Here is a 19881-nt window from a genome sequence, read left to right as displayed (position 1 = left end):
GTCAGTTCTTAACTGCCCTATCTCAATTGAAGAATTCCATTTGAATCCCCTGGCATTCAAAGTTCTCGACCAGGTTACAGCATGATCCAATTATGAGCCTGTGTACCACCTCAGGTCATTTAAGTCTCTGTTTGAAGTATCAAAACAGTTCATTAGGCCATTTTCCAGTTCTCTGAAACACTATCTTAGAAGAAAGAAGACCTTTCTTTGTCATTGTTGTGTAAACATTGGAATTCATATTGTATATTGGTATTGCCAATATTTTAAATTTTGTGTAACTTCCCATTTTAAGGTTTTATTAGCTCTGGCTAGTTTTGTAAGCCCCCTTACATTACCTTTTACAGCATAAAAGGCAGGATTAAAAGGTTTTATTAGATAAATACATTCTGTTCTGCGATATATATTTTCAGTCTCATAATTTTAATTATATTTTCTAAATTGATGCCCCATATAACAGGATCTGAGGTTGGTCATATTCTGAAGATCTTTTTGAATGCCTCCCTATGCTACAGACTACCACTCATCATCATTTGTTTGTTAGTTTGTAGTCTGCCTTTCTCACTCAGACTTCAGGTATAAATCAATGCAGTCAATAGACAATCAGTAAGCAATGTATTAGAATTAAGAAGTTGGAATTAAAACCAGGTAAAAACCTTGAACAGGGATGAAACAAAGCATATTAGATGATTCAGAGTTTACATAGTAGGGTAGTACATACAGCAACAGCTAATACAGAAGAATAATCCACAGTTGCTTTCCCTTTATTAAAACATGCTTCCTGAATCAGTTCTGTTATAACAAAGCCCTAAAAAATGCCTTTCTTGAATAATGCAATTTTTGCATAATTTGTGATATGCCTTCCTGGCTTCCCCAGGCAGGCCAATTCATAATGTGGGGTCACAACAGAAACTACACTCATAGGGGCTTTGATCTTGTCAAGTGCAGAATGGAACCTGCAGAAATCCCTGTTTGGATAAGCAAAGCTGTGGTTATGCAAAAAGAAACTCCAGATTTACTCATTATGATGTCCTCATTGGGTCAACATTGAAACTCAAAACTAAATTCCAATTTTAAATATGTGTCTATCATTCAGAAATATGATGTTAGGCCTTCTGTTTCATAATGTATTAGAAATTAGCTGTTCATGCATATTTAGACTGCTCGGGTGGCTTTGCGGATTGAGAAACAAAAATGTGCTGTGCTGAGTAATTTCACCAACAAAAAAAAGGGGAGAAAATATCAAATATTACACAGTGATATAAAAAGTTAGCAGAGTGTCAACTTGCATTGTTGCATTATGTAATAAACTAGAAATTAAGCCCGCTGTAAAAAAAAAATACAGCAGGTGCTAGCCGTTCCCAACCATCCTGGCAGTGCTGCCCGGGCGGGTGGGAAGGGCTGGGGCCCCCCGCGACAGAAAAAGCCACCCCAGGGCCCAGGCAGGCTGCGAGCGGCCTGGCCGGGCACTGGGGAGGCTTTTTCAGCCCCCCTGCCCCTCTTCTGTCCTTGGCCCGGCCGCCGCCTACCTCTCTGCTCAGCGGCAAGGTAGGAAATGGTGGCGGTCGGGCCAATGGAGCCAACGTTGGAGGGGGGTGCCTCCCAATTCATCAATCTGGCGGCAAGGGACCAATTGTGAGCCGCACTCTGCGCGGCTCACGATTGGTCCCTTGCCGCCAGACTGACAATCGGAGGGCCCAATTGGCAGGTGCTTCGTGCCTGCCGATTGGGCCCTCCGATTGTCAGCCCAGGGGAAGTGGCCAATTGGCACCCTTCCGCATCCTAGACAGGGCCCGCCCTCGGGGCCCTTACTCTTTTATTCTTTCCGCTCCGCAGGAGCAGTTAAAGATAACATACTTTCTGTATTGAATGACATATTCTAACCAAACCTAATATTCCATTTTGTTTTTCAGTTTGAAGGAAAAGCTATCTCAAAATTGAATGATACTGCAATAGTTTTCTTATCTCCACCTGTTGTGGAGGATCCAGAAAGATATAAAATTGCTACACATATTAAAATGGATGGGTATGAGGAGATATTACAAGATCCTTTGCAGTATTTTCCTGATCCAACCTTTGAAAACTTCACAGATGGTGTCAAGAAGCAAGTCAACAAGCTGATTCATGCAAAGGTAAATGTGTTAAGACAAAGGATTCATTGTGTGGTGGTTAAAGAGTTGGACTGGGATCTAAGAAACCCACACTGGAATCTTCATGGCCATAGAAGTTTGCTAGGCGACCTTGGCCCAGTCAATTGCTCTCGGCTTAACCAGAGTGTTATGAGGATAAAATGGAGAAGGGAAGAATGTTGTAAGCTGCTCTTGAGTGCCCACGGTGGAGAAAAGTGGGGTATAAATGCAGTAAATAAATAAAGGAAGGCTGTGATCATTTTGCTTGTTTGGAAAACTGGTTGTATAGGAATTAAAGACAACCTGCCTGCTTCAATCTGAAATGTGATGCATTTCCTGTTTGGTTTTTGACAAGTTGAGAGTTGCTTTGCACCTCCCATGGCCTCTGTGAAAAAAGACCTTGTTGTTCACAGCAGCTTGTGACTGCTGCTTATCGTTTTATGTCAGCTACCCAAAAGTGTTTCTTCCTTTTTATACACAGATACCAAGCCTAGCTTTAACCATTTAAGATAAAATTGTGTTCAAGATTAATGTCCTAATCATTAAGTTTCTAAGCTGCCCTCCTCTCCAATACCTATACACCAAGAAAATGTCTTATTGTTCTATTTTTTTTCCTGTCTAGGGCAGTAATCTGAACAAAGCCATGACGATTGAAGAGGCTCAAGCATTTGTGGGAGAACAACCCTGCATCATAAAAACTCTGACTGAGAAGGATTTATACTGTGAACCACCCGAAGTGCAGCCCCCTCCAAAGAGAAGGCAGAAAAGAGATACAGTTAATAACCTGCCAGAATTCAGCGTATGTCACATTTTTCTATGTTTTTAGCAATAGATATAAAGGGCAGTGCACAGCATATCTAGCTTTAAGTGGCCCTAATAAAGAGCCCTCCTTTCCACATGATTGATGCTTCTCTAGAGCATTTGTAGAAGAAAGCCAGTCTTCCACTGGCCAATTCTTATCTTGGAGCAAAATGCATTCAGACAAGCCTTTTCTTTTGCCAAGAGCCAGGCAGCACTGGGCCCTTTAACCTGATTCTTTTATATTCAAACCCAGAGCAACTGCTCAAGGAACACCAAGTGTCATATAGAACAGCGGTCCCCAACCTTCTAGTAGTCGGGGACCGCCTCCGAGGGTGGGAGAGAGCTGGCGGCCTGGCCGCCGCCGCGCGCAAACGCACACGCGCAGTTGTCGCGCATGTGTGTTTTCGCCACTAGGTGGCGCTAACGCGCACGCGCAGAGCTGCTGCGCGTGCGCATTTTCGCCAGCAGGGCCGGAAATGACAGGGAAGGCCCTCTTCCGTGTCTTTGTTATTTTTGTGTGTTTAATGTTTTGCTGATATGGAACACATCTTCTGGCATGCTTGGTGAAACAGAAGTACTCATGGACATGATGTCCATAAGTCCTGCCCTCTGAGAGCACCAGAAGTTGGAAGCAGCCAGCAGTGGTGGCAGAGGTCGAGGAGCCAAGGACTGCCATGATGGCGCAGGCTGGCCCAGCCATGGAGGTGGTGCCCATGCAGGCAAAAGCAGCCACAATGGTGCAGGCTGACCTAGCCGTGGCACCAGCACCTGCCGAGGCTGTGGCAACCATGGCAATGCAGGCTGGCCCAACCATGGAGGCGGCGCCTGTGCAGGCTGACTCAGCCGTGGAGGCAGAAGCCATGGCAGCGCAGTCTGGCCCAACTGTAGAGGTGGCACCTACCTGGCCAGGGCAGCTGCAGCGCCGCCACCCATGGAGGTTGGCCCAGCCATGGTGCCGCACGAGACCTAAAAGAGCCCTGCAGCAGACTGCCAAGGGTCACCCAGCTGAGGTGGCGGGATACTGCCAAACACAGGAGCCTCCTACTGCTAGAGATAAGGAAAAGGGAGGGGGGAGGGAGTCTGGGTGCGTATTTGAGAGGGGGGAGGGACCAGGGACAAGGTCAGGGAAGTTATATGTAGAGAGGGCAGGGGACAAGAATTCTCACCCCTTATGTGGATGTGTTCCATGTAAGGGATGAGAATCCTTATTGGCAGATTTATTGAACTATTTTAGAGCCATTCTAAAAAAGCTTTCCCAGGAATAACGCTATTGCATAGAGATGACTGGGATTCTTAACAGACCTGCTTAGGATGACTCTTGTTGTCTGATCTTATTCTGTGTTAGCCTTCTAACTTCAAATATTTATTTAGGTGAAATTTGGCTTCAAAGAATGGGTCCTAGGAAGAGTGGAATATACCCAAGTGAGTGACATACCGCTGAGCCTGATTTTGCCATTAGTAATTATTCCCATGGTGGCCATTATCATTATCTCCATCTATTGCTACAGGTAAGATATGGTTTTCCATCTCCAGACCTTGCTAAAATAGTGCAGGTGAAAGCTAGGAGGTTGGCTGTAATGACTGTGCATGATTTGGACTTGCTCCTCTGGGTACCAGCACTTGCTTGAAAATGCAATATTGGATCTAGTAACTTCAAAATATTTCTGGCATAATTTTCTCATCCTATGTCTGGCAGCTATGTATATTTTTGTGCAAACAGATATTCTAAGCTAAAGAGAAGGCTGCATGGATGAATGTGCTTAGCATTTCTGTCTAAGTGCCTTTGAAGTGGTAAAATATTGAACTGTGCAGCTTAACATGAATTTTGTACAGGAGGGTATATGTGTATCTGCATGGTATTGTGTAACAAAAGAACGAGCATCTACTGCTCACTGGCATAGCTCCACAAACTGTGAGGGGCTAATTCTGGTTTAATATTTTCCTCCACAGAACAAGTTGGTAGAATTCCACTGAATACAGAAACATATAAGTTTTGCAGAAAATAATTGTAGTTTAACAAACCATCAGGATTTGCAGGGTGGCAACTCTCTGTTTTCTGCTTCCTTCTCTCCTTCCCACTCACCAGCCAAACCTACCTTTATTTGCCCTTGTCAGTGTTTCCTCTACCTGGGGAAAGTGTGGCCCAGTTGCACACTGCGCTGGGCTCTGTATTGCCTTTCCCTACTATTTCCTCTTTCCCCTCCTCCTCGCAACCCCTCATATCATCATCTTTCACTGCTTCCTTCTCACCTTCCTACCTTCTTCCTATCTATTCGATCTATTCCCCATCTTCAGCCATATTTATTATTTAGTTATTTCACTTATACCCCAAAACAGAGGACCCATAGCAGCTTGTATTATTTTTCTGTCCTCCAGTTTCCTCTCACAACAACCCTCTAAGGTAGGCTAGATTGAGACTTTGTAACTGGCCCAATGTCATCCAACAAGCATTCACACCAGAGTGATGATTTAAACTGCCTAGTCTGAAATGCTAACTACTATCCCACACTTGGTTTTTTAGGGATGGGGGTGCTGTTGAAAAGTAGCATTCATTTCTTACAGGTGCTGCTTCTATTACTTGGGGAAAGAGTTGACACACCAGTGTTTCTGCACACCTATGGTATTTTTCAGGTCTGTAGAAAAAAATGACCAGTCTGTTCAAGTTCCTCCAGTCTCAGGATTTAAGTATCTACATATTCGGCCTCATGGAGAATTAGGGCCAGTGGCAATTACAAATCAACTTCATTCAACAGCTGATAATTTCTTTGCCTAAACAGGGTTCCTAAACATTGACACATTCACTTCCTGATCTGGCAGATTTTTCAGGCAGTCTTTGATTCGATAAAATGAACTGAACCATGCTGATTTTTGTGCTACCTTAAATGTTTGGCCTGTTATTTTCCTGTTTCTTCTGTCTTTCTTTGGCATTAAAAGATCAAGAGGGGAAAAAGCAGTGCTTCTAAAGATCCCCCTGGCTTTTTGTTCATCTCTGTTGTAAAATGATTTATTTTTGCAAAGCATAACTTTTTTACATTCTCTGTTTCTATTCCTTGTAGACGAAAAAGTCAGCAAGCAGAACGAGAATACGAAAAAATTAAATCACAACTTGAAGGCTTGGAGGAAAGTGTCAGAGATCGGTGCAAAAAGGAATTTACAGGTATGACTGATACCCAGTTCCTTGAGAGCCCTCCAGAGAAATTACGAGATGTGCTGTTCCTTTGCCACTGTCTGCCTTAAACGGTCTGCTGAGGATACTCAGGAGGTGCAACTGTTCTTGATTACAACACACCGACATACACAGTGCATAGGCTTCAAGCAATTAGATGCAAAGGCCATCGATAAAAAGAGAATGCTTGAAAGAATCTGATGCGGTGTTCAACGTGAAAGGAAAATAACAGCAACTAAATTGGCACTTGGGAAATATCATATGCTTCTGCTGGTGCTGTAAGCTGATTGTACCGCAGTAAGGAAATCACACTGTTAATTTTTTAATCTGATCCTCATATTTAACAGAAAAATTCAAATACATTTTAAGTTTTATGTAAGTAATAAGGCAAATCTTATGTACAGCAATCTGGTAAAATGTAACTAGAGATATACATTTTTCCTTTTTTGAAATTTTTGGAATGACAGCACATGCTCGTATTGATTTCAGTGCTTTCTAAGCAAACTTAATTGTATACAGTACCTGGTTGTTTTCTGTATTTAAAGAAGAGGATTAGATTGTGCTACCACTGAAAATGGTTTGTCTGAATCAATAATACACAAACCTAGTTCTGACAGCAGTGCTATAAGGTTGTTCACACAATATCCCTTCCTGTAGCCACTAGTTATGTTTACTAATCATTCATACTAGGTGTCTTCAGACACTGGAATAACTTGCAGAAACAAAAGGAGAGTCTTGTGGCACGGTAGATAGTAATTGTAGCGAACAGTAGAGACTAACACAATAAGGTTCTGTGGGCTTATGCCCACTACTTCAGACAAATGAAGTAAATTCTTCTGTTGGCAAGGTATCATAAAACAGTGTCCCCAAGGAGGTGTGCCAAGCCCCTCATTTTTGTTCTTCTGGAGGCAGCTGAAGACAGTTTTATTTAGAATTGCATTTAACTTTAGTTTTTTTAATTTATTGACAGTCTTGAGACTTTAAATTGTATTATTTTATGTGTTTTATTAGCATTGACTTATTTACATTGTAAGCTTCCTTGGGTTCCGCAAGGTAGAAAGGAGGCTAATAAATATTTTAAATAAATACATAGAATAAACTTAAAAGACTTAGCTGTTTTGTGACATTACTGTCCAAAACTCAAAAGACACAGTTAAGCCCAAGGATCACTGATAATAGTTGTAACTAGTGTCCAGATCATGGGAGGTGATGGTACAGCTTTATTCTGCTTTGGTTTGGCCTCACTTGGAGTACTGTGTTCAGTTTTGGGCACCCCAGTTGAAGAGGGATGTAGACAAACTGGAACATGTCCAGAGGAAGGCAACAAAGATGGTGAGGGGTTTGGAGACCAAGACATATGAGGAAAGGTTGGGGGAACTTGGTCTGTTTAGCCTGAAGAGGAGACGACTGAGGGAGGATTTGATAACCATCTTCAAGTATTTAAATGGCTGCCATATAGAGGATGGAGCAGAGTTGTTCTCTCTTGCCCCGGAGGGACCGATCAGAACCAATGGGATAAAATTAAATCAAACGAAATTCCATCTAAAGTGGTTTCTCAGTGGAACAGGCTTCCTCAGGAGGTGGTGGGTTCTCCATCAGAGCCAGTTTGGTGTAGTGGTTAGGAGTGCGGACTTCTAATCTGGCATGCCAGGTTCAATTCTGCGCTCCCCCACATGCAACCAGCTGGGTGACCTTGGGCTCGCCACGGCACTGATAAAACTGTTCTGACCGGGCAGTGATATCAGTGCTCTCTCAACCTCACCCACCCCACAGGGTGTCTGTTGTGGGGAGAGGAATGGGAAGGAGACTGTAAGCCGCTTTGAGCTTCCTTCGGGTAGGGAAAAGCGGCATATAAGAACCAACTCTCCTTCTTCTTCTTCTTCTCCTTCTTCTTCTTCTTTGGAAACTTTTAAACAGAGGTTAGATAGCCATCCGACGGAGAGGCTGATTCTGAAGGTTCAAGGGGGTAGCAGGTGACAGTGGATGAGCGATAGGGTTGTGCGTGTCCTGCATAGTGCAAGGGATTGGACTAGATGACCTAGGATGTCCCTCCCAACTATTAATCTACGATTCTATGATTCTAGTGGCAACACAGAATAATAGCCTTCATGCTTCATGAACAGATGTTCCACAAACTTTGTGAGTGGTTCATGATGGTTCGTAGATGGAGCAGAAAGCTACAAAAACAGCTGAGGAGTAGGGAGCTGCTCCCTGCTGCTCATTTCTTTGAGGTTGCAGAAGTCAGCTTGAAAGAGCTGAGTGGTGGGAACATCTCTCCCACCACACAGCTGTTTTTCACACTGTTTTGCAGTCCCTTTAAATGCACAAGATAGCACAAAACACCTGAGCTACAGGAAAGAAAACTGCTTTCCACTGCTCAGATGTTATTCAGGCTTTCTGCAAAACTTGTTTAGAGGGACTGCAATCCCTTTTAGTGGGGTTAAAGGGCCATGAATGAACCTCTCAGTTCAGTACGGTTTGTGATTTAACTACAAACTGAACCACATTTTCCTGATTTGTGCCCCATCTCAAATGATGAATTGTAATTCAACAGTGTCCCTTTCGATTTTCCCTTTGATATTTAATGAAGAATTTTGATCTTCATCTCATGAACTGGGCATCTTCAAAGATTGAAATATTTCCCAATGATTCTTTGAATTCTGATTCTGTCAAATTTGTGTCCATTTATTATTCTTTGGTGTAGTGACTGACCCATTTGTCCTGTTTAAGCTACAGAAAGGCATTGTTGACATTTGATAGTACATACTGTGTTGGATGATGAGAAGATGAATGAGTCCCCAAAGATAAGACTGACATTTAGACAGTGTAATATGTTTCCTGACTAGATACAAGGACAGACTTGGCATTTGAACTTGCTACAAGGTTTGTTCTGTGCACTTTTTGGTATTAGGTGACCATAGCTGTTAAGATGTTTTCTTGTAAACAAGTAAAGATCTATGAGAAAGGAGTTACCATAGTCCAGAATGACCCATAGGTTGTGGATGTTACATTGAAGTGGATTTATCTGGAAGGTCCCAATTGTGTTGGGCAATATTGTTGTTCTCTCTTTTGGTGAACCTGTATATGGCAGCATCTCCGATTAGGAACAGTCATTAGGAACAGTATGCCCAAATGACATCTGACCACTTGCTTTTTAATTCCCAGTATGGATGGGCACAAGCCAAAAAAAATCCAGTTTAGTTTGGGGTTCAAGGTTGCCTCTCAAATGAGCTGGTCCAGCAAGTTTCATTTTCCTTTCTCCCAGTTGCAGCTCACCACAGCTAAGAGAAAGGGATGGATGGCCCAAGAAGGGTTAAATGGCTGGCAGCCATTTCACTGGTCAGCTTAGTTTCCCCCTGCTTTGCAACAGTGCAGGAGCGGAATTGGCAGTTTTAATGGCTCTCAGCCATTTAAACCTAACAGGGCGGGTGTGCCCATCAGCTGTTAGGCTTAAATGGCTGGCAGCCGTTTCACTGGTTGGCTTTGCTTCCCCCCACTTCAAAGCAAAACTGATCAGTGAAATGGTTCACAGCCATTTCAATTTAACAGCAGAGTGGGTTTATATTGACACACCATACCAAGCTAATACATTGTAGAAAGGCTACTACAGAAGAAGGCCAAGCCTGAAAGGGATGGAGCACCATTATCTACAATAATACTTCTCTCCAAGGCTATGGATGGAAGGCCAGACCTGGACACATTATTCCAAATGAGATCTAACCAATGTGGAATGAAGTGATATTTTAACTTTCCTTGCTGTAGATTCTATGCTCCTAGCAATGCAGCCTAACATCCCATTAGCCTTCTTAGTTGCCATATTGCACTGTTGGTTCAGCAGTGTTTGATGTTGTCGACCATGAACTATTGGCCCACTGCCATACCAGGACTGGGATTTGGGGGACAGCCCTTCAGTGGCTGCGCTCCTTTCTCTGGAAACAGAGGGTGGCTATGGGGGAAGAACAGTCTCGTTGTTACCAACTCCCTTGTGGGGTTCGACAGGGCATGATACTGTCCCCCACATTATTCAACATTTTTATATGTCCTCGGGTCCAGCTGATCCAGAGCTTTGGACTGGGCTGCCATCAGTACGCTGGTGACACGCAGCCATGTCTCTTGATGGACGTCTGCCCTGACTCCACTCCAGAAACATTTGTCAGTTGTTTGAAAGTGATGACGGTCTGGCTTAAGTGAAGCTGGCTGAAGATCAACCCCCCCACCCCAAGATGGAGGTCAGGAAGCACGCTTAACCGCCCTGGATGGCACAAGGACCTGTGTCTTACACAGGTCCTTGTGCCCTGAGAATGCTAATTGGTTGGAGGTCCATGGGACGTTCACGTGGCCTCGACCAGGGCCAGGGCCAGGGCCTAAGCCCTGCCCCCCGCCTGGTAGAATGGGCTTCCAGAAGAGCTAAGGGCCCTGACAGAGCTAGCAAAGTTCTACAGGGGCTGCAAGACATCTTCCTCTAGGCATTTGATTGAGGCCGGGAAAAAAGATCTTGCTTCTCTTCCAAGTGCTTAACTGAAACAACCTCCCTGGAGAAATGGGAAGGGGGGTGGGATGGTAAGGACTGGTATGGGGGCAAGGGATTGGGATTTGGAAATCTTAGTAGTTTCTATTGTTATGAATTGTTGTAAGCTGCCATGAGCTGGCAGGCCCTGGAGCAGCAGCCTAGAAATGTAAATAATAAATAAATATATATATTCAAGTCATTGTCCACCATCTTATCTTTATGCATTGTTATTATATAATAACATTGTTATTACCCAAATGTAATACTTTATACTTCTCCTTATTAAATTTATTTTTGTTGGTTATGGTCCTATTTGCCAGTCTATCCATATCTCTTTGAATAATAGTCCTTTCTTCTAGGGTATTAGCCACCCGAGTTAGTGCTATCTGCAAATTTGATCAATGTACCCTCTGTTGCCTCACCCAAATCATTAATGAAAATGTAAACCCTGCAGTATACCACTGGTCACCAGTCTAAGATGAAGATGAATCATTGAAACCTTTGGATTCTATCCATTTGATTGTGACCTACTCCATCCCAGTTTTTATTAACTTCCTCACAAGAATATTGTGGGGGGACTTATCAGAGGCCTTACTAAAATCAAGATATGCTATATCCACCACATTGCTTAATTAGACACTCTATTAAAAAATAATAAGATTAGTCTAAGAAATCCTTGTTGACAAGTATTTACACCCTGCCTGTTTAATCTGCTCCAAAACCTTTCCTGGTACCAATGTTAAATTGACTGGGTGGTAATTGTTGGGGAGTTCTTTTCCCTTTTTTAAAAAACTGGGGACCAGATTTGCACTGCACCAGTCCATTGTAAATTCCCTTCCAGGACTTTCTCAAATATAATTGCTAAAGGTTCTAGGGTTTCCCCTGTCAATTCTTTCAACACTCTTGCATGTTTGGTGTAGTGGTTGGTGTAGTGGTTACGAGTGCAGACTTCTAATCTGGCATGCCAGGTTCGATTCTGCACTCCCCCACATGCAACCAGCTGGGTGACCTTGGGCTCATCACGGCACTGATAAAACTGTTCTGGCCGGGCAGTGATATCAGCGCTCTCTCAGCCTCACCCACCCCACAGGGTGTCTGTTGTGGGGAGAGGAATGGGAAGGCGACTGTAAGCCGCTTTGAGCCTCCTTTGGGTAGGGAAAAGCGGCATATAAGAACCAACTCTTCTTCTTCTTCTTCTAATTCAGCAGGCCCTGAAAATTTAATTTCATTTAAAGTTGCCGAATATTTCTGTACAACATCTTTATCAAATCTATAATTTATGCCTTCCCCAGTATTCTCAATCATTTTCCCCAGTTGAATATATATTTCCTTATGAGCCTGCTGAAAGTCATCTCATCCTCTTGATCTATGTAGTAATTAATGACATGTTTTTGAGATAACATAAGGATTATGAGGAGCTGGATAGAAAATTGAAAGGTCTAAAGGCAAAGGTAGTTATTTAGTCCCCGCTTCCAGTTGTAGGTCATGGCCCAAGAAGGGAAGAAATATAGTGGAGGTGAACAAGTAGCTGCATGAGTGGGAGAATTTTAGGAGATCTAGTATGAGGAAAATGAAAATAGATGCTCATGCAGGGGTTCTAAGGGAATTTGGTAAGAATAAGATCATAAGAGGTCTTTGTATTTTAAAAGCTCCAGAAATGTTTCCTTATAATGAAAGACAGAAAGAAAGATGGTTTGCGATCCTAAACAAGTACTCTATGGGCTTGATGATATTGCTAATTGAAATGGCCATGGCTGAGAGCTCTAAATTTGAGCCTGATATTAACCAACGTATGAAGGTCTCTTTGAATGAAAATGACCTTACAACTAATTTGAGCGACCTTGATAGAGAGATACAAAAACAAGTGTTAGAAAGATATCAAACTTAAGAAATTCTAGAGGGACCAAAAAGGCTATGATGAAAATAAAGTTTATAATTGGACACTATTTAAAGTCACTGTTACTAAAAAAAAAAGGAATTGCAGCTTGGAATCTGACTTTCACAGAAAGGCACAGATAGTATTGAAACAGCTGTTGAGTACAGGTTATTTAGCCAGAGTTCTCAAACAGACTTTTTATAGGGCCAAGAACACAACCAGAACATCTCTTTTCACTCCAAAAAGAAATAAACAAAATAATGGTGGAATGGTGGAAACAGAGTGGTGGAAACATTCACATTTAATAGAATGTATAATTCAATCAAAATTATTATCCAGAAACATTGGTACCTCCTGTTATCCCCAGATGAAGAACTTCCCTTCTTTTTGCCTATATATGATCTAAAAATCTCCAAGATATGCTAGTTAGGAGCAAAGTATATGAGACTATGACAGAGGATAACATGATAGATGACAAAGGGAAACTCCCCCTGTGGGTACTGCTCTGCATGAGTGGTGCCTTCAAGGGCATTTTAGCTTTTTGGACCATGGCTGGTAGTTCCAGCACAGTGGATCTCTAGCAAGGGATGGGTTATACCTCATGGTAGCTGGCACAAACATTTTTGCTTTAAAAAAATCTCGCTAATATCATTAGGGGAGAGTTAAACTGAGTGAGGTAAGGGAGGGAGGCAATATTTTTGGGAGCAATAGCTTATAGAGTGAGGTAGATAGTAATTCAGTACTCACAGTGAGATCAGAGGAAGGAATTAAAGTACCTCTTAGTGGAGGCAGAAAGAATTTAAGCAAATAGGGACAAGGACTCACGGTATGAGATGTTGGTATACTAATACACAGAGCATGGGCAATAAAAAAAATAAATTTATTAATGAAGCAGAGTAAGTAATAGGCATCATGGAAACTTAGTGGATCAAGCCTCATGACTGGAACATATCAGTTTGGAGATATAATTTATATCGAACTAATAGGCCAATTAAGAAAGGGGGAGGAGTGGTATTGTATGTCAGGGATGATTATAATTGTGAGGAGGTCCAAGATTTTGATCTTGGAAATCTAGTTGAAAGTACTTGGGTGAAAATTAAAGGTGGAGAAAATAGTAGAGGAGTCTTTTATAAACCACTGTGTCCATCAGAAGATTTGGGTGATGTTTTCCTGCTACAAATGATTAAACTTTCAAGGAAGTTGAACTCTGCAAAGGCTGCTAGTTTAATATATTCCTTATCTCCCTTGCAGTCAATTTTATTCAAAAGAAGATGCTACAAGTGGTTCAACTATATTAGATCTAAGTTCTAACAAATAAAGAAGATTTGGTTTATGGGGTGAGGGAGGTGGGTGATATGGGTCAGAGTAACCGTGTTCTCTTGGAGTTTGAGATTCAGAGGAAAGGAGAAATGTAGTCAGACATGTATTTTAGACTTTAAAAGAGCTGATTTTAGTAAATTAAGGGAAGTAGTGGGGGCGATTCCATGGTCAGATATACTAAGAGTGAATGATGAATGGGAATTTCTTTAAAAATGAAATCCTGAAGGTACAATATCAAACAGTTCCAATGAAGCAGAGAAATGGAAGATGTCATAAAAAACCAAGATGGATGACTAAAGAACTCCTAAATGAGTTAAGATTTAAAAGGGACATGCATATGGCATGGAAAAAGGAGGAAATCGCCTAAAAGAATAGCCAAGAAATGTAGGGAGAAGGTTAAAAAAAGCTAAGGTCCAGAATGAGCTCATGCTTGCCAGGGGAATTAAAAATAGCAAGATTTTTTGGCTATGTCTGTAGCAAAAGGAAAAAAATGAGGAAGTACTAGGTTAATTGTGTGGAGACTATGGTGTCATGATAACAGGAGATGGGTGACAGGACAGAAGTATTTAATACTATCTTTGTTTCAGTGTTTTCTTATAAGGAAATTAATAGATAAAAATTGAGATTAAAAAACGGCAATATTAAAAAAACTGGTTGGAGAACATTTCAGTAGACTTTGATATTCTGGATATTTATCAGAAAGTCAACATTCTTGAGCAAAGGAACTTCAAAACTGTGCTACAGTAGGAAATACTGAATTAGAATTCAATAGGATTAAATACATATGCCAGAGACTCATCAGGTCTGCCCATTTTCTCAGTATCTTACGGATATCAAGTTGTTTAACATAGCTAAGGAGTCGGTCTTATCACCCATTACAGCTGTTTCATTTTCTGCAGAAGAAAACAGGTTAAAAAGCTTGATTTATGATAATAAATCAAGCTTTTTAACCTGTTTTCTTTAAATGTTGCTGACTGAGAATTTACTTCATGCAGTGGAATCAGACCTACAGAAGCTTTTGTTGCAATAATTTGTTGCTAGTCTTTACTATGCTGGCAGACTGTTTTTGCCATAACCAACTAATGCAGCCACCCTGCTGAATTGGAATAAATTGCAGGAGTATTCTTTGTAATACAAGATGTGAGTAAGATTTTGCATAAGTTATTCTGCTGAATAGCTATATTTTTGTCTGGATGACCTTTGTATTATGTGAGCTTATGCAAAATTAATGATACTCAAATTCTTTTTTGTTTTGTTTTGCTTTTCAAGAAAAGTTCTCACTTGTGCTAGTCAGTCCCATCTGTCTGCATGAGCAGATGTTTTTTCATTAGAGTTCAGCAAGGCTATTTGGGTTTCAGCAAGCATTTTCTCATAAGAGCAGGGGAAGGTATTTTCAAAGAATCAACTGAGAATGGAAACTAATTAATATAAAGACTAACAAAAAGGGCAGTGTTGTTTATAAGAGAGTAAGGTCTGTAGAATGAAGTCAGATTGATAAAGATCATCTTGTTCTATAGTGCAGTGGTCCCCAACCTGAGAGCCGCGGCCCGGTGTCGGGCCGCAAAGGCCATGGCGCCGGGCCGCGGCTCCCACTCCCCGCCCCCCCCCGCAGTAAAAAACTTCCCAGGCCGCAAGCTTGCGGCCCGGGAAGCTACTTACTGCGGGAGGGCGGGGAGAGGGAATCAGGGCCGGGCCGTGCCCATGCAGGCCGTGCCCGCGCGGCCCGATCCGCGGGCGTGGCTCGCGGGCGTGGCCCGATCCGCGGGCACGGCTCGCGGGCGTGGCCCAAAACGTGGGCGTGGCCCATGCGGGTGCGGTCCCCGCGGGCGCGGCCCGATGCCCTGCCGGTCCCCAGCCTAATAAAGGTTGGGGACCACTGCTATAGTGTATCTTTTCAGTCCTGCAAAACTTCAAAAGATGGATGCATTCAATATAAATGCCAGTGTTTTTAAAAGTTGCCCTAACTCCATTGTGTAGGCCAGTCACACAACCCTTCATACACATGTTGTAGATGCTAAGGAAGCATGGTAGAGTGCTCATACCTTCCAATGCTGCAGATTTAACAGGGTATTCTGTCTAAAGTCATGGTATTTTCAACCATATGACAGTACTGTAGGATAATAGAATTCTTGAATCATTTATGACTCAATTTGCTAATGTGTCCCCGCTTCAAACATATCTGTATCTTGGCTTCCCTTCTTTTACTCAGTGTGTGGTTGACCTTTATAATTAAATACTAGTAATAGAGCCCGCTGTATGAAGAATACAGCGGGCACTAGGAACTAACCTTAGTGTCCCCCGGCGGCAGTCCTCTGGGTGGGCTCTCAGCGGCGGCAGCTGTTTGAGGGGGCGGCCTGATGCGGCGAGAGGCGCAAAGCCGGGCAGGGGCTCCCTGGGGTGACGTCTTCACGCCTCTCACCGCATCAGGCCGGGAACAACTGCGAGCCGCGCTGTGCGCGGCTCGCAGTTGCTGGGGCTGGGAATCGGAGGGACCAATCGGCAAGCGCGGTCCCTCTGATTGTCTGTCCAGAGGAAGGGTCCAATCCGAACCCTTCCTCATCACGGACAGATCCCGCCCCAGAAGCCCTTAACAAATTATTTAGTCCGCGGCGCCTGTGTTTAAATAATTATAGTTTGGTGTACTGGTTAGGAGTGTGGACTTCTAATCTGGCATGCTGGGTTTGATTCTGCGCTCCCCCACATGCAGCCAGCTGGGTGACCTTGGGCTCGTCACAGCACTGATAAAACTGTTCTGACCGAGCAGTGATATCTGGGCTCTCTCAGCCTCACCCACCCCACAGGGTGTCTGTTGTGGGGAGAGGAATGGGAAGGCGACTGTAAGCCGCTTTGAGCCTCCTTCGGGTAGGGAAAAGCGGCATATAAGAACCAACTCTTCTTCTTCTTCTTCTATAATTAAATTCTGCCTGCAGCCCTTGTCCAGTGCAAAGCAACTTCTGTGTAACTGTTAGAATGTTGTTAGCTGCCCCAAGACACAAGTGAAGGGTGAGATATAAGTTTTAATAATAATAATAATAATAATAATAATAATAATAATAATAATAATAATAATAATAATAATAATAATATGCTTCCTCCCAATCTGCCCTGTTTTCGACCCTAAGCCTGCCTTTTCTACTTTGGTTCTGCTTCATCACAATGAGCTCTTAGTCTTGACCCATGGCCTATTCATCAGAATGCAAGCTTGGTTGACTCCTTGTTTTGTATCCTGCTGGTTGCCTGGGTTTGAAAAAATTCAAGCTGATGATGGGTAAGTGCAATTGCTTCTTTATTAGTATGCAGCCAAAATCATATAAAGCCAAAACGAGCCCCGGAGGAACAAAATTGATTTTCAACTTAAATCTTCCATCAGTGGCTCTCATTTACTCTTCATATCACAATAAAATATTGTTTTATATAGTATGATGTGTAGAAAGCACCTCAAAATATCCAGTGGTGGGACCACATTGTAGGATTGTACCACAGGATCCCCAACTCTGTTTAAAAATTCAGGAACCATATGATTTTGGCTGTGTACAAATAAGGAAGCAATTGCACTAAGCCATCATCAACTTGAATTTCTTCAGGGCTGATGGGTCTTTCACTTTCATTAGCCTGTGCTTGCCAGGAAGGACCTATCTGAAGAAGGGGAAAGCTTTCCACAAGAGTCTTTTTTTAGAGAAAAAGAGAACATTGGGAAATGTAGGGAAATTGGTGAGATGACAGACTATTAAACAGGTTAACTTGGTCAGCCAGGAAACCAGAAACTGTCACTCTGATGGCTTGGTTGATGACAAAGTAACTGTCTTATGTCAAATACATAAGCTCTTGGATCAACTTGATGTGTTCTTGGTGCAATCTGATGAACTGTATAACTGTCTTCCTTCTTGCCAATAGAATCGCTATGTTTTGTATTTTAAATCAATCAAGAGGATCTTTGAGGATATAGCATATGCATGGGAACAGCCAGTGTTGTATACCAACGTTGCTTCTCCCCACTACACTCACAGTAGAGTCATCACTGTTTTCTCAGATTATCCTTGTTTAACTATAGAAGCATTTTAGGGAGGAGTTTTCTTTGTGAATTTGTAGCCTTAAATTATTATTTTTTATCGTCTGCATCTTTGTAAACAAGTATGTGAAATGGAGTCAAATATTGGTGCTCTGAAAAAACATCTAGCAACCACACCAAAGTCCACTGCAATGCCTTCTTCAAATCTGCCATGTGTTCATCCAGGAACAAACTAAGAAGTTCCATTATTTTTGCATACCTTGGCAATTATGCCATACTAGTAAAAAGGCCTACTGCAGTCAGGAATGCAGCGAGCGCCAGCAGGGTAGTGGAGGGGGGAGACAGACAGACAGATAGAATGACAGAAAGACAGACAGAAAGACTGACAGGAAGAAAGACAGAGGAAGAGAAAGGGCAGCAGAAAGAGAGACAGAAAGAGAGGAAAAAGGCAGGCGGGCAAGGAAGGAAGGAAGGAAGGAAGGAAGGAAGGAAGGAAGGAAGGAAGGAAGGAAGGAAGGAAGGAAGGAAGGAAGGAAGGAAGGAAAGGTAGCCTCCCCCCTGTCTCCTCGCATGGCCGAAATTTTTTAAATGACAGGAGAGGCTGGCCTTCTCCTTCCCATCCCCCAAACTCTCCTGATGTTTTGCAAAGGCACCGCCGCCGGTTCCTGGAGGAGGTACTATTTTAGATCCTTGAGGAGGCCAAAAGAAAGGAGGGAGGCCTTCCTCCTCCCCCTCGGCCTTCCCTGTCATTTTCGCCCCAGCACTTACTTTCAGCGGTGTCAGCGGCCAGGGGCAAACTGGCGGCAATGCCAGCATATTGCCCCTGGGTGGGCGGAGAGTGGGCATGGCCTGTTGTTGTTGTTGTTGTTGTTGTTGTTGTTATTTCGATTTATTTCCCGCCGCTCCCAAACGGCTCGTGGCGGGTTACAGTGTCTTAAAACCCCATTAAAACTCCCATTAAAAGACTTAAAAATATCACAGCATGGCGGCACAATAATAAAATCCCCTTCCTACCCCCCTTCCTAAAAAAGGGGGGGTGGAGGAGAAGGAGGTCAACGGTGTTCAAGAAGAAGCCCAGGGGAGAGCAGTCAATGTACCACAGCAGCCCCAGCCTCAACCATAGACCTGGCGGAAGAGCTCCGTCTTGCAGGCCCTGAGGAACATTGAAAGGTCCCGCAGGGCCCCATCCCGATGGGGCCCTGCCTTGGACAGGCCACACCCACTCTCCACCCGCTAAGCCCTTAGCCTGTTATTTTAACAGCAAAGCACTGTTAAAGATTTGGGTTCTAGATAGATTTTGATTTATTGCTTCATGAAACACAGTTTTGTAATTTTATTACATTCCAGAATGCCTTTTCATTGTTTGAGCTGATACTCATGGGCACTAAAATTTCCATGAAACTTTTCCTCAGTGTCAAAACTGAATGTGTGTGTGATAAAAGTTATGTGCAAACTAACTGATCCACTGAATGCTGATCCACAGGTTCCTGAAACACTCAAATTCTGTGGTTCCAGATCAACAGAGGTTGAGCTGTTTATTTAAATATTCATATGCTACCAAACAGTTTTCAACAGAAAATGACTCCCACGGAAAGGCCAGACTGACACATGGCAACAAAAATTAATGCTCAAAGGAGCCTCTTTTACCCCACCACTATAGAGGAAGCCTGGCCCTGGGCCCTTGCATCTTTTCCCTCTATAAAGGATAAGTTGTAGGGTAAATCTTGTCATGCAGATTTAAACACAGGTGGAGAAATGTAGAAAAGGAGATGTTCCTTCTTTAAAGCAGTGGTCCCCAACCTTTTTATCACCGGGGACCACTCAATGCTTGACAATTTTATTGAGGCCCGGTGGGGGGGGTAGTTTACTCCTCTACTCTCAACCACTGCCCTAATGCTCTCTGATCGCTATGGTAATGTTTAAACATCCCTTCAAAATAAAATACAGACACGCCACAACAATGAACATAAGGAACATTTTCATGGAAATTTTAACTCATGACAATGACAAATCAATGGGAACCCTGAGCTTGTTTCTCTGCAACGAGATAGTCCCATCTGGGAGTGATGGGAG

General features: G+C 42.9%; 1 protein-coding gene across 8 annotated transcripts in view; it reads left to right on the top strand.

Annotated features, from left to right (window-relative positions):
- The window catches only part of PLXNB2 (plexin B2), a 405779-nt gene that overhangs the window by 354404 nt on the left and 31494 nt on the right, over positions 1-19881 (top strand). For all 8 annotated transcript variants that reach the window (XM_077338327.1, XM_077338326.1, XM_077338324.1 and 5 more), the window contains 4 exons: positions 1911-2129; positions 2749-2925; positions 4299-4435; positions 5984-6084. In XM_077338327.1, the coding sequence (XP_077194442.1) occupies positions 1911-2129; positions 2749-2925; positions 4299-4435; positions 5984-6084 (634 nt within the window). The remainder of the gene's footprint in view (positions 1-1910; positions 2130-2748; positions 2926-4298; positions 4436-5983; positions 6085-19881) is intronic.

This window comes from Paroedura picta, chromosome 5 (genome assembly GCF_049243985.1).
Source record: "Paroedura picta isolate Pp20150507F chromosome 5, Ppicta_v3.0, whole genome shotgun sequence".
In the NCBI taxonomy this organism is placed as follows: Eukaryota; Metazoa; Chordata; class Lepidosauria; order Squamata; family Gekkonidae; genus Paroedura; species Paroedura picta.
This window is presented reverse-complemented; position numbering and strand designations above follow the sequence as displayed.